The 13,696-nt window shown below is 47.5% G+C and overlaps 1 protein-coding gene across 1 annotated transcript in view; it reads left to right on the top strand.

Moving 5' to 3' along the window:
- The window catches only part of LOC124035683 (RNA-binding Raly-like protein), an 80,555-nt gene that overhangs the window by 28,472 nt on the left and 38,387 nt on the right, over positions 1 to 13,696 (top strand). The window contains exon 2 of the mRNA XM_046349265.1: positions 4,390 to 4,465. Within this exon, the coding sequence (XP_046205221.1) occupies positions 4,390 to 4,465 (76 nt within the window). The remainder of the gene's footprint in view (positions 1 to 4,389; positions 4,466 to 13,696) is intronic.

The raw sequence follows: 13,696 nt of genomic DNA, 5'->3' as shown, positions 1-13,696 counted from the left end.
ACTTCAGTATTCCATAGTAACATCTGACAAAAATATCGGAAGACACTGAAGCAGCAAACTTTGTGAAAATTAATATTTGTGTCATTCTGAAAACCTTTGGCCACGACTGTACTATATGACAGTCATAGACCGTTTCTTCAACATGAAAGAGAGGAGGATGGCATTTCTCTACAAGTAGGGTGAGTCAACATGTTTCTCTACTTGCACGGATGCTCATGCACACAAACACACATGCACAGAAATCAGAACCATGGACAGCCACATCATATTTAGCTTATGTTGATTGGACAAAATTATTTTTGGTATCTTTTTGTCGTCACTGTATTAGGATAAGCATACTGTAGGTGATTTGATGATGTTGAAATGTTGAAGTTGAAATGGTGCAGGAATAGGGGAGGCAGCTTCTGTTTTCCTTGCGGCTTGCAGTAACTCTCTGTGGTTCTAAATCAATAGTTATTTAGTGGTCCGAAAATGTGGGAAACATTAACTTGCTTGACCCTGCTGTAGATCATGTAACTGTCTGTTACTGTACATGCAATATGCTTTGTGGACTTCACTGGACAGAGGTTGCTCTCCGGTTTGGTGAAAAAAAAACAGATGTGTGGTTGAATTTATTCTGCCTCTGTGTCTTCTTATTGTCTCGGCCTTTAGGCCTATATATCACAGTCGCAAGGCATATGAATTAACAGGTTATGGGGGGCGTGGCTTCCCTAGTTATTTTACCCAGGCACCGCTACTGTTTGTAAATCAGGTGATAAATGAGGTGAAAAGCTGACTGGAGTGCCACTTTAAAACATGGTTTTGTTTGTTTGGGCTAATAGCTACGGCTTCTATCTGAGCACATGGCACGTGGTAATTGTCTGCAATTCACACCTCCCGTGTAGATGCCGATTATTAGCACAACACTCCCTCAAACATTTATTTGTTCAATTTGAATTTGAAGCCTTTTCCACTTCAGTCGGCAGTGTCCTTTTTTGTGGACAACTGTAGCACTTTTGTTTAACCCAGCGTGAACTGGCAGGAATTCATCATTTGTTGATGCAATTTACCGACTTGGCAGCAGAACGCGCCCAGATAGTGCTCCCACTGATTGGCAGCTCCTGATGAGTGACAGTTGGTCTCGCTCGGAGGGAGGCGCATGCAGTGTGGTCTGCTGTATATGGCTCAGGAGTGGGGAAGACGTTTGCTGCATTTACACAGGTATCTCAATTCAGACCCCCCCCTAATTGCTCTCTGGACTAATCAGATCAGCTCTGAAAAAGATCTGATATGAGAAGATCTGATGTGATTGGTCAAAAGACCAACCCCCAAAAATATCAGAACTGGGCTGCCTGTGTAAGCACAGCCTTTTTGGTATTTTTGAGATGGCTGAGTAGTGGGTAAGATGGTTTGGTTGTCAGTAGATTGCTCAGGGGCTGGGAATATGGTTTGGTAATCTGTTAATGGTTCAGGAGCTGGGAATATAATAATATATGCCATTTTAGCAGACACTTTTATCCAAAGCGACTTACAGTTATGCGTGTATTCACCCAGTTCAGAGCCTGTCTCATTCCCCCAGCTCAGAGCCTGTCTCATTCCCCAAGGTCAGAGCCTGTCTCATTCCCCCAGTTCAGAGCCTGTCTCATCCCCCCAGCTCAGAGCCTGTCTCATCCCCCCAGTTCAGAGCCTGTCTCATCCCCCCAGCTCAGAGCCTGTCTCAGCTCAGAGCCTGTCTCATTCCCCCAGCTCAGAGCCTGTCTCATTCACCCAGCTCAGAGCCTGTCTCATTCCCCCAGCTCAGAGCCTGTCTCATTCACCCAGCTCAGAGCCTGTCTCATTCACCCAGCTCAGAGCCTGTCTCATTCACCCAGCTCAGAGCCTGTCTCATCCCCCCAGTCCAGAGCCGGTCTCATTCACCCATCTCAGAGACATGAAGATCTTCTCCTCTTCTTCCCCATTTTGACTATTCAAAATGAGAACATTGAAATGATCAAAAACTATACAGGAGTTTTCAGTAGTGTAGAGTTATGGCGAGATGAGACACTGAGAGTTGCAAGATGTGAAATTGAATGAAAATGTAGCAAAATACTGCTGGTTATTTGAACTTATACAACCAGGTTCATGAGAGTGATAGGTTTCCTCTAGGCTCCATGTTGGTCTACTGTACTTCAAACCACCCACTCACCACTGGTCAGGTTGCTTACGAGTCGAAAAGTATCTCAAACAACCAAACAAAAGAACACATCAACAGCAAAGTCAAAATTATTGTGACGCTAATCATGTTCTGTCCCCTGCAGACATTGAAAGCTTTGTAGTTGTATTTTTTAGCGTTGAGAGGCATCCTGCTTTGTGTTCCGATGGAGAAGGCAGTAGGGAAATCGAATTGCCATCCCTCTCTCCTGAGGCTGGTCCCCTGTAGAGCAGGATGCGTGGGCTCTGTCTGTGTCTGTCTGTCTGTCTGTCTGTCTGTCTGTCTGTCTGTCTGTCTGTCTGTCTGTCTGTCTGTCTGTCTGTCTGTCTGTCTGTCTGTCTGTCTGTCTGTCTGTCTGTCTGTCTGTCTGTCTGTCTGTCTGTCTGTCTGTCTGTCTGTCTGTCTGTCTGTCTGTCTGTCTGTCTGTCTGTCTGTCTGTCTGTCTGTCTGTCTGTCTGTCTGTCTGTCTGTCTGTCTGTCTGTCAAGGCTTTATCATGTAATCGATTAGCTCAGTAAACAAAACATGAGGTACACTATTCCCACAGCCTTGTTGTAGTCACTACTGAAGCCTGTGGGGTTAACGTTATAGTGATGCATCTCAATGCTACTAATGGCTTATTCTGACTTCGTTTTGATAGGGTATAGCTGTGGGCTTGGGGGGTGGTTTCAAATGCTCTTCTAAATGTCTCTTCAGAAGTCATGAAATAGTTAGAAATGTCGTTCACCAAGGCATATTCCTACCAACAGTGTGTATACTTTACTTGTTTGTGCATACTGTATCTGTCTGTAGGTGGTTGTTGACCCATGTGTGCCACTGGATGTGGACAGGAGGCAGCGGACAGCGGGGTGCGTTGTCAAAACTCTGCAGACTGAGAGCCCATACATTTCCCTGTGACAGACGGAGGGCAATTAGGCAGCACAGCTCCGTTTATCAGGCATGCTGTCACTGTGGGAGGCTAGGCTGGCCATGGGCCTAAGCTCCAGAGTACTGCCACTTTGCCAGCCTGACCCACCCTGCCAACCCCACCAGGGAGAGCCCGATCCGGGTCATGAAGGTGGAGGAGACCTAGGTCACACCCAGACCCTGGAGGACAGGCAAATAGGCTTGGTCAGGATATAAAAAGGGGAGGGCAAACCTACACAAATGCACACACATACCCCCCCCCCCCACACACACACACACACACACACACACACACACACACACACACACACACACACACACACACACACACACACACACACACACACACACACACACACACACACACACACACACACACACACACACACACCATATGTTTCACTATCCTTGTGGGGACCTAAAATGTATTTTAATTTAAAATCCTAACGCTAAACCTTACCCCAAACCTAACCCTAACTACTAACCATAAACCTAACCCCTAACCATGATTCTAACCCTAATTGTAACCCTAAATCTAAAATAGCCTTTGTCCTCATGGGGACCTGGGAATTTTCCTTGTTTTACCATCCTTGTGGGTACTTTTGGGGTATTCCAGTACCCACAATGATAATAATACAAGCCCACCACACACACAAAGATGCACACTCCCCCGTCACATCTCTCTCTGCAGCCGACTCAGTCACGCTTTAGTCCCCTCTCCCATCTGTCCATATTAGAATGGCCTCTCTTCTCTTCCCTCTTCTCTGAACCACCATCCCCTCTCACACGCCATAGAGGCAGAGTGGCTCTGGCATGTGCAATAATCAAGATGGCTCCTGTATAATTGAGCCACGGGGATGGTGTGTTATTGTGAGTGTGTATTTGTTTGTGTGTGTGAGTGTGTATTTGTTTGTTTGTGTGTGTGTGCGTGCGTGCGTGCGTGCGTGCGTGCGCAAATATGTGTGCAAGTCGGAATGACCAGTGCCATGTGTCTCAACGCCAGTGAGCTAATGTGCTGTGACAAGAGTCTCTTGATGTACCGACATGTTTGTTTCTGATGCTAAGTTGGTGCCAACAGAGACACAGTTAGTGTCCGTGTGTAGATAGACGGCATGGGTGCCAGTCTGTTTCTGCCAACCACTGTCGTTTTCATTGCCACATGAAGACAACAACCAAGTCAATTGCTAGAGTAAAAACAGAAAAGATATGGTTGCTTAAAGCAGAAACAGCCTGGTATTCGTAGTGCTGGAGCAAGTTATGCCATACTGTGCCATACCTTTTCACACCTGACTATGGTTGTGTTGTTCTTTACAGACATTAGCATGAGTGGAGAGCTGAAGTCCAGCCGTTCCAGGACCAGCAGCAAGAGACCCAGCAGCAATCCATACGGGTGAGTCTCATATCAGTTTATACACGTTCACATCACTTTAGACTGCCAACCTGCGTGTCACACACACACACACACACACTCTTCTCTCTGTTATGTGTGCCCTACAGCAGCACCCCTGTTGCCGTGGTAAATATCCCAGCTGGTGATTGGTTGTGGGTAAAGTATTAAGGTTGCTGCTGGGTGTGTATGCCCCTGTTGAAAAATGGGGATAAACCAGAGAAACACACACACACACACACACACACACACACACACACACACACACACACACACACACACACACACACACACACACACACACACACACACACACACACACACACACACACACACACACACACACACACACACACACACACACACACACATTTGCCAATGCAATATCTGTTATCCTATATAATCATTTATACCACTCGTTTCTGATTGGCTTGAAGGATATTTTAGAGCGTGCATTATTTCCCTATAAGGCATGGTATATTTGCACGGGAGAATTAAATGGCTTTAGTTCATTCTTACATGTTCTATGTTTGAAAGCAAAAGTCGCTTTGAAAACATTATTGGCATTGTTGATTTCGATTTTCCCAATAGCAAGCTAGGACTGATGGTTTAGTTGTAGCAGAATTTGGGGTGAGCTGTTGTAACTTCTCAAGGAACAGTTTCTGTTTTGAACTGTGATGTTATGCCTTGCGTAGACTCCTGTTATGTCGACACCCCAACACAAGGCCATTGTGTTCTGGAACTGTTGCTCTTAGAAAAGATCTGTTGCGTAAACGGTATGATTGTATTATGACCTCTCACTATATAAGGGGCATGAAACCATTTATTCTTTGAGTTGTTCCCTGTGGAATCAGAGATAGATCTCATTTTACATTTACATTTAAGTCATTTAGCAGACGCTCTTATCCAGAGCGACTTACAAATTGGTGCATTCACCTTATGACATCCAGTGGAACAACCACTTTACAATAGTGCATCTAAATATTTTAAGGGGGGGGGGGGGTGAGAAGGATTACTTTATCCTATCCTAGGTATTCCTTAAAGAGGTGGGGTTTCAGGTGTCTCCGGAAGGTGGTGATTGACTCCGCTGTCCTGGCGTCATGAGGGAGTTTGTTCCACCATTGGGGAGCCAGAGCAGCGAACAGTTTTGACTGAGCTGAGCGGGAACTGTACTTCCTCAGTGGTAGGGAGGCGAGCAGGCCAGAGGTGGATGAACGCAGTGCCCTTATTTGGGTGTAGGGCCTGATCAGAGCCTGGAGGTACTGAGGTGCCGTTCCCCTCACAGCTCCGTAGGCAAGCACCATGGTCTTGTAGCGGATGCGAGCTTCAACTGGAAGCCAGTGGAGAGAGCGGAGGAGCGGGGTGACGTGAGAGAACTTGGGAAGGTTGAACACTAGTCGGGCTGCGGCGTTCTGGATGAGTTGTAGGGGTTTAATGGCACAGGCAGGGAGCCCAGCCAACAGCGAGTTGCAGTAATCCAGACGGGAGATGACAAGTGCCTGGATTAGGACCTGCGCCGCTTCCTGTGTGAGGCAGGGTCGTACTCTGCGGATGTTGTAGAGCATGAACCTACAGGAACGGGCCACCGCCTTGATGTTAGTTGAGAACGACAGTTTGTTGTCCAGGATCACGCCAAGGTTCTTAGCGCTCTGGGAGGAGGACACAATGGAGTTGTCAACCGTGATGGCGAGATCATGGAACGGGCAGTCCTTCCCCGGGAGGAAGAGCAGCTCCGTCTTGCCGAAGTTCAGCATGAGGTGGTGATCCGTCATCCACACTGATATGTCTGCCAGACATGCAGAGATGCGATTCGCCACCTGGTCATCAGAAGGGGGAAAGGAGAAGATTAATTGTGTGTCGTCTGCATAGCAATGATAGGAGAGACCATGTGAGGTTATGACAGAGCCAAGTGACTTGGTGTATAGCGAGAATAGGAGAGGGCCTAGAACAGAGCCCTGGGGGACACCAGTGGTGAGAGCGCGTGGTGAGGAGACAGATTCTCGCCACGCCACCTGGTAGGAGCGACCTGTCAGGTAGGACGCAATCCAAGCGTGGGCCGCGCCGGAGATGCCCAACTCGGAGAGGGTGGAGAGGAGGATCTGATGATTCACAGTATCGAAGGCAGCCGATAGGTCTAGAAGGATGAGAGCAGAGGAGAGAGAGTTAGCTTTAGCGGTACGGAGCGCCTCCGTGATACAGAGAAGAGCAGTCTCAGTTGAATGACTAGTCTTGAAACCTGACTGATTTGGATCAAGAAGGTCATTCTGAGAGAGATAGCGGGAGAGCTGACCAAGGACGGCACGTTCAAGAGTTTTGGAGAGAAAAGAAAGAAGGGATACTGGTCTGTAGTTGTTGACATCGGAGGGATCGAGTGTAGGTTTTTTCAGAAGGGGTGCAACTCTCGCTCTCTTGAAGACGGAAGGGACGTAGCCAGCGGTCAGGGATAAGTTGATGAGCGAGGTGAGGTAAGGGAGAAGGTCTCCGGAAATGGTCTGGAGAAGAGAGGAGGGGATAGGGTCGAGCGGGCAGGTTGTTGGGCGGCCGGCCGTCACAAGACGCGAGATTTCATCTGGAGAGATCTCCCATGCAGCTGCTTGATTGAAGATTTTTCTATTATACAATTAATAAATAGTCTCTACCTTAATCTTTGGATCAAATTTTCCACAAAAGTTGAGTTAGATAAACTAGCAAGTCTGTTTGTTTGGTTACCAAGGCAACTACTGTAGCTATCTAGTAAACGTGCTACCTACTGCAGTGGAGATTGAACACATTTCTACCTGCAAATGAACACATTTTTAGCAGCAAATGTGTTAAATTATAGTCATGGTATAAAAGTGATAATCAAAGAGGGGCTATGCGTTCTCTGGAAAAGCATGCAACTCTGTGGAAGGTCAGTTCCACTCCGCTAACACGTTGTGGAGCACACCTTCCATGTCATTCACTATTTTCCATAGAACGTATAGCCCCTCATTGGTTATCCCTTACATACTGTGTGTTCTATCTGGGCTGTCTTAGTCAATGTTTTAATCAATCTGTTGATAAAGTGCATGCATGGGATTGGATCTGATTATGGTTAACTGTTAGCCATTGGATAGGCAGCGCTGCAGCTACACCAGAGTTACTGTGCTGAGATAGCTGGAGGAATATATGTCATATCAGCAATAGTATACAGTCATGGTCAAATACTGTATATTGCCACCCTTCACAATTGAGTGAAATGAAGCAGGATGTTCTGTTTTCTCTTTTTAAAACTGTATGGTTACTATGGTGATGCCAGTATTCCCTGTCCATCCCAGGGAGCTCCAGGGATCTCCCCAAGGATGGAAATCACCCTGGTGTATCGTTTGTGGTTATAGCAGGAATGTTCCGCCCACACCCCGCCCTTCAGGTGCCTTTAATCTGCATCACACCTCCCTCTTTCTGCTCTCTACCACACCCTCTCTGTCTGACCAGCCCTGACCCCAAACCCCTAACACTAGATTCAAGTCCACATCCCAGTTCAACCCTAGCCTCAACCACAACTCTAACCGTAACCGTAGCTTCTTGTCCAACTCCCCGTGCAACCTTAACCCTCAACCAAAACCCTAACCCTAGCTTCATGTTCACATCCTGGATTCAACCCTAACCATAGCCTCAATCACAACCCTAACCCTCAACCCGCTGTCCTCTCATACCAAAGGAACCCCTTTTCTTCCCATGCCCACCCCCTCCTACACTACCCCAGTCCCCTCCCCCCTGCACATGTCACCCTCACCTCTCTCCAACAGAGTGGTCTCCATTGATATGGACAAGACATGTAACACACCTGGGATAACAGACATAGATATGGCTTTGAACACAGCACAGGCACACATCAGTGATGGAATGTAGAAGAGAGTAAGATAGCAGAGAGACACCTGACATTCAGGCAGGCAGCATTCCCACCATGACACAGCTCATACATGTAGTCCAGTGTGACACTTCAAATAGAATGGACATCAAACACCTAGCAACACACCTGGTCACGCACATCACATCATATTATAGCCTCTCTCTTTCTCCATCTCTCTCTTTTAATTAAATTCAAGGGCTGTATTGGCAAAGCAATGGCTCTCTGTCTCTCTCTCTCTTGCTCTCCCTCTCTCTCTCTCATCTGTCTCACTGAGGACGGTGCTCTTGAATGACCCTGACAGTGGATGGGTTTTGTCATCGTTTGTTTCCTCCAGGGCTGCAGGCGGTGACAGGGGCTGTGTGGCTCGGCGTGGCCCAGCTGTGGGATGAGGGATGGGGGCACAGTTTCACACTGTTTGAGGCAGAGATACAGCTGCCATTGCCCGTTCGCACCAGTGCACTGCTACAAAAGCTCACTGTACTGTTTGTCCTGTACAAAGAGACTCAGGTGCTATGAAAGGCCAACAGTCTCTCTCTCTCTACACACATACACGCGCGCGCGCACACACACACACACACACACACATTCCCATGGCACACCGAGCTGGAGGTTTGAGGCAGCGCAGGGAGCATGTAAGCAGTAAATTATTGTATGAGCAAACAGCTCTTCTCTCTAATTGTGCTTTTATGGAACAGCAGATGATTTAGTTAGTGAGTTTATAAAGGCTGAGGAATGTGGAGAGTATAATAAGACATCTCTGTAGTTCAGAGCCCTGAATCACTAGGATGAAACAACTGCCCAGGGGAGTGAAGACTAACTACACTCCAAATGTGTCCTTGTTTTTTGCATAGAGCCACAAATGTTGCTTATTACCTCTCCCTACTGGAAATTCACACAATGAAAATTTTCCATTTGCAATTCTAACATGTTCCATGGCATGTAACATGACTTGATAACTTGTTTCCAATACATTTGTAACGTCTTTAGGAACCACAAATGCTCCAAACTATAGCTTCTCATGTGTTTGGGAAAGCAAAGATGAGTGGAATCAATTTGTATTACAATCACATTTGTTATTGTGTAATTATTGTACATGCTATGAGTTTTAACATGGACATTTACAGTAATAATTCCCTGCCTTTTCATCTGAGGGAGTCACTGCAACTCTAAACCCTCAACACTCATCAGCACTGTTCTGTGGCCATGTAAGCATTCACTTGTAAATATAAAGGTCCAGCTTGGACCCTGGAATTACACCGGCCATTACTGTCTGCTCCATTTTCCCTCAGTGGGGAGAATGAGATGAGGCAGGAGAGGAGGGTCTGACTGAACTCAGGGCAGTGTGTGCTAGGCATCTGATCCTATATATTTTCACTCTGCTCTCCCTCTATGCGTTCCATTCCTCTACTGTGGCATCATCTGTGTTCATTACTGGGGGGCTGGCCTTTGGATGGGGGGGGGGGTAATAATAGATCAGACCCATCTTTCACAGGCTCGGAAAGGGGAAGGGGATCAGGGTGGTGCGAGCAAGGAGGGCATAGGGGCAGCTGCTGGGGCCGATGGCCCACTAAAATACTACAGCTCCCTATTAGACTGGCTTGTTAGGGCCAGAGCTCTCTGGGAGGGCAGGGAGGGGGCACGGGGTAGGAAGGTTCCATGGGGGATTAGCGAGTGTGTTATTTGGGGATGAGGGTGGCCACTCTTGGCAAAAAAGGGAAGTAGAGGGGGCAGAGGAGGGTAGGCATGTGGTGGGTATAATATAATATAATATAATATAATATAATATAATATCTAGTGTGATATTAGGGAGGTGAGTGTGGTCACTCCCGGGATGAGAGAGAATAAAACCTTTAGTGTAATGAGGTGTCACATAGCGCTGGGTCCTGTTACTGTTCCACCCAGGCCTGGTGTCCAGGTTACAGTCTGATTAATAGAGTGGTGACAGGCTCTTATAGAGGCACCCAGGTGTGGAGGCTCCATTTCCCTGCAGGGACTCTGGCTGCATGGGCAACCCAGCCAAGGGCACACGCACTGGGCTACGGCTCATGAAATCAGCCCCATTCCCTGGTGGTCCACAAGCCAGGGGTGTAAGGTTAATCTCTGGGATTTGTTGTCTCAGTTTGTCTAGATTATGTATGGTCCTGACTGCTAACAGGGTCACGTTAATAGGTAAGTGAGGCCTCTCTGAGATCAGACAAGTGAACCATATCAGGTGGCCCAAACATTGTACACTACACTGCTCGGACACTGGTCTTCCTCCTCCTCTGTTCCATAGATGCAGCCTTCCTACTGTAATGTTCCACATCCTTAGACTGAGGGTAAAGGTCAGTGTTGTCTACAGTAACAGTCCCAGTCAGTTTTGTGGGTTCCAGAGGTGGTATGGAGATAAGGTCAGATAGAGGGTCTAGTTAGAGATAAGGTCAGGGTCGAGTTAGAGATAAGGTCAGGGTCTAGTTAGAGATAAGGTCAGGGTCTAGATAGAGATAAGGTCAGGGTCTAGTTGGAGATAAGGTCAGGGTCTAGATAGAGATAAGGTCAGGGTCTAGTTAGAGATAAGGTCAGGGTCTAGTTAGAGATAAGGTCAGGATCTAGATATAGATAAGGTCAGGGTCAAGTTAGAGATAAGGTCAGGGTCTAGTTGGAGATAAGGTCAGGGTCTAGATAGAGATAAGGTCAGGGTCTAGATAGAGATAAGGTCAGGGTCTAGATAGAGATAAGATCAGTATGTAGATAGAGATAAGGTCAGGATGTAGAAAGAGATAAGGTCAGGGTCTAGTTAGAGATAAGGTCAGGATCTAGATATAGATAAGGTCAGGGTCAAGTTAGAGATAAGGTCAGGGTCTAGTTAGAGACAAGGTCAGGGTCTAGTTAGAGATAAGGTCAGGGTCTAGATAGAGATAAGGTCAGGGTCTAGATAGTGATCAGGTCAGGGTCTAGATAGAGATACGGTCAGGGGCTAGTTAGAGATATAGGACGGAGGTTTCCATATGGTAATAACACTGGCCACTGGGCCAGAGAGTAGAGGCAGAGAGAGGGAATTAGAGGAACGGATGGGGTGAATGGATGGTGGGGTGGTAGGATGCAGAGATGGATGGGATGTATTGGTGGAAAGGATGGAGGAGTGGATATGGGGTGAAGGGAAGGAGGGATAAAGGGATGGAGATCGGTCTGTCCTGGGCCTGATGACTTAAGATAAGTTCAGAATGCAGTTGGGGTGACAGGCTAGGAGGTTGGCTGACCATGGTCACTTGGCTGGAGAGAATGGAACTGGCCTAAGCTATGTGTGTGTGTTTCCTTGTGCGTGTGTTTGTGAGGCCAGGGGGGTATCCATTCGTATTCTCTGTGGTCTGTGTGTGTGTACATTACCAAGCCAGATGAGTTATCTGTGGTGGCCTGAGGCTTATCACTCACAGGAGCTGGCCCTGAGCTAATGGAGTCATTCCTACCCCTACTGCTCCTCAGTCTGCCTGACACACACATACACACCCCGGAAGAGGGAGGGAGAGAGAGAGAGAGAGAGAGAGAGAGAGGGAGAGGGAGAGGGAGAGGGAGAGGGAGAGGGAGAGGGAGAGGAGAGGGAGAGGGAGAGAAGAGCAATGTAGGAAATGGGGAGAGTGATAGAGGATGAGAAAAAGATAGACCAGAAGGGAGGGAGAGAGGGATGAGGAGAAAGGGGGGAGTGTGACGGGAGGTAAAGAAAGCAAGTAAGGGAGAGGGAGAGAGAGAGCTGTGTGCCGTTTGCCCCCTGGCATGAACAATCCATCTCAAATTGATCTCCCAGCTCGGCCCAGCAGGGCATTCCGAATCAATCTCAAATTGATCTCTGTGCCAGAGGTCTGGAAAACTGTCAGCGGAGCTTATCAGAAATATAGTGGTGCTGGGAGGATCTGACAGAGAAACTTATCACACTGCACAATGGGAAATGGGCTCTAAAGCCCCAGGGCGGCAAGGGGACCCAACCAGCTCCCTGCTACACACACACACACTACACTGCATGCACACACACACACACTTAAGTCAACGCGAGCGCACACACATGATACACGTTGCTAAATGTTTCTCCATACATACAGATGTATATCTTGGCCCCAAATACAAAACACAAACACACACACAAACACACAGTACACTACACACTATAACCCAAAAACGCACACACCCAGGCGAAACAGACACAGAATCTCTCTCACGCACACTCCCTTTCCAACTCCACAAACCAACAGGCACATACACAACCCTGTCATCTGTACCCAACCAAAGACTACTTCCTGACAAGTTAGCAGGAGCGCTACATATGGATTTATGATGAGTCAGTTAGGTGTGATTTGAGACCTGCGGGCCTTAGTGTTGCTCTGAGAGAGGCCCGGGGTGCTTCTATTGTAGTATAACATGGAAAATCAAGGGAAGGCATTGAATATCAAGGGAAGGCATTGCACATAAAAGCCTGAAGATGAATACGCTCATACATCTCTCATCGTTATGTCAAGGACAAGAAAAGGAGAGAAAAGACACAGTCTAACCTTCCTGGGTTATAACAGCTTCAGGAGACTACTTCTGCTCCTGTTTGAACACTGTGGCAACAGCACCAGAGGAGGCTGGAGGAGCTAGAGGAGGAGGAGGAGCTAGAGCTTGTTTTGTCTTTGTTGTCAGATGTGCTTAGGTCACCAGAGTGGAGCTGACATGCTTTTTAAGAGTGCATGATCAGAAACGATAACACACTGAAAATAATGTCCAGTTCAATCCAGTGAGGGAGAGAGTGATGGAGGAATTGAGTAAAAGGGCAATAGAGGGAGGGAGAGAGTGAGACAGAGGGAGTTTGAGTGTGTCAGCGTTTGAGCGGCCTGTCCTGTAAAAGCTCCCAGTCAGCACTGTGGGGTAATGGGGGTGAATGTATGTGTGTGTGTTGTTGTGTGGTGCCAGTGACCCCATCAGAGATGTCAGGACTACAGTACTGACACCAGGGAAAAATCTAACCCTACATGCAGGCACACACACACTCACATGCTCACACACACACACACACACACACACACACACACACACACACACACACACACACACACACACACACACACACACACACACACACACACACACACACACACACACACACACACACACACACACACACACACACACACACACACACACACACGCACACACACACACACACACACACACGTCTGGTAATTGTGTGTGCATCTGGTAATTAATTCTGCAGGAAAATTAGGTTTGACCCCAGGTGATCTTTGGCCACCACAAAGGACACACACACACACTCTCTGTCTTCTCAAAGGCCCCCCCCGCTCTTCTGCTTCACACTCCATTTATTCCCACTTACAGACCTGAGGTGCCTACCAATG

The sequence above is a fragment of the Oncorhynchus gorbuscha genome, linkage group LG05 (assembly GCF_021184085.1).
Source record: "Oncorhynchus gorbuscha isolate QuinsamMale2020 ecotype Even-year linkage group LG05, OgorEven_v1.0, whole genome shotgun sequence".
Lineage (NCBI taxonomy): Eukaryota > Metazoa > Chordata > Actinopteri > Salmoniformes > Salmonidae > Oncorhynchus > Oncorhynchus gorbuscha.
Note: the sequence above shows the minus strand (reverse complement) of the source record. Positions and strands in the feature narration are given on the sequence as shown.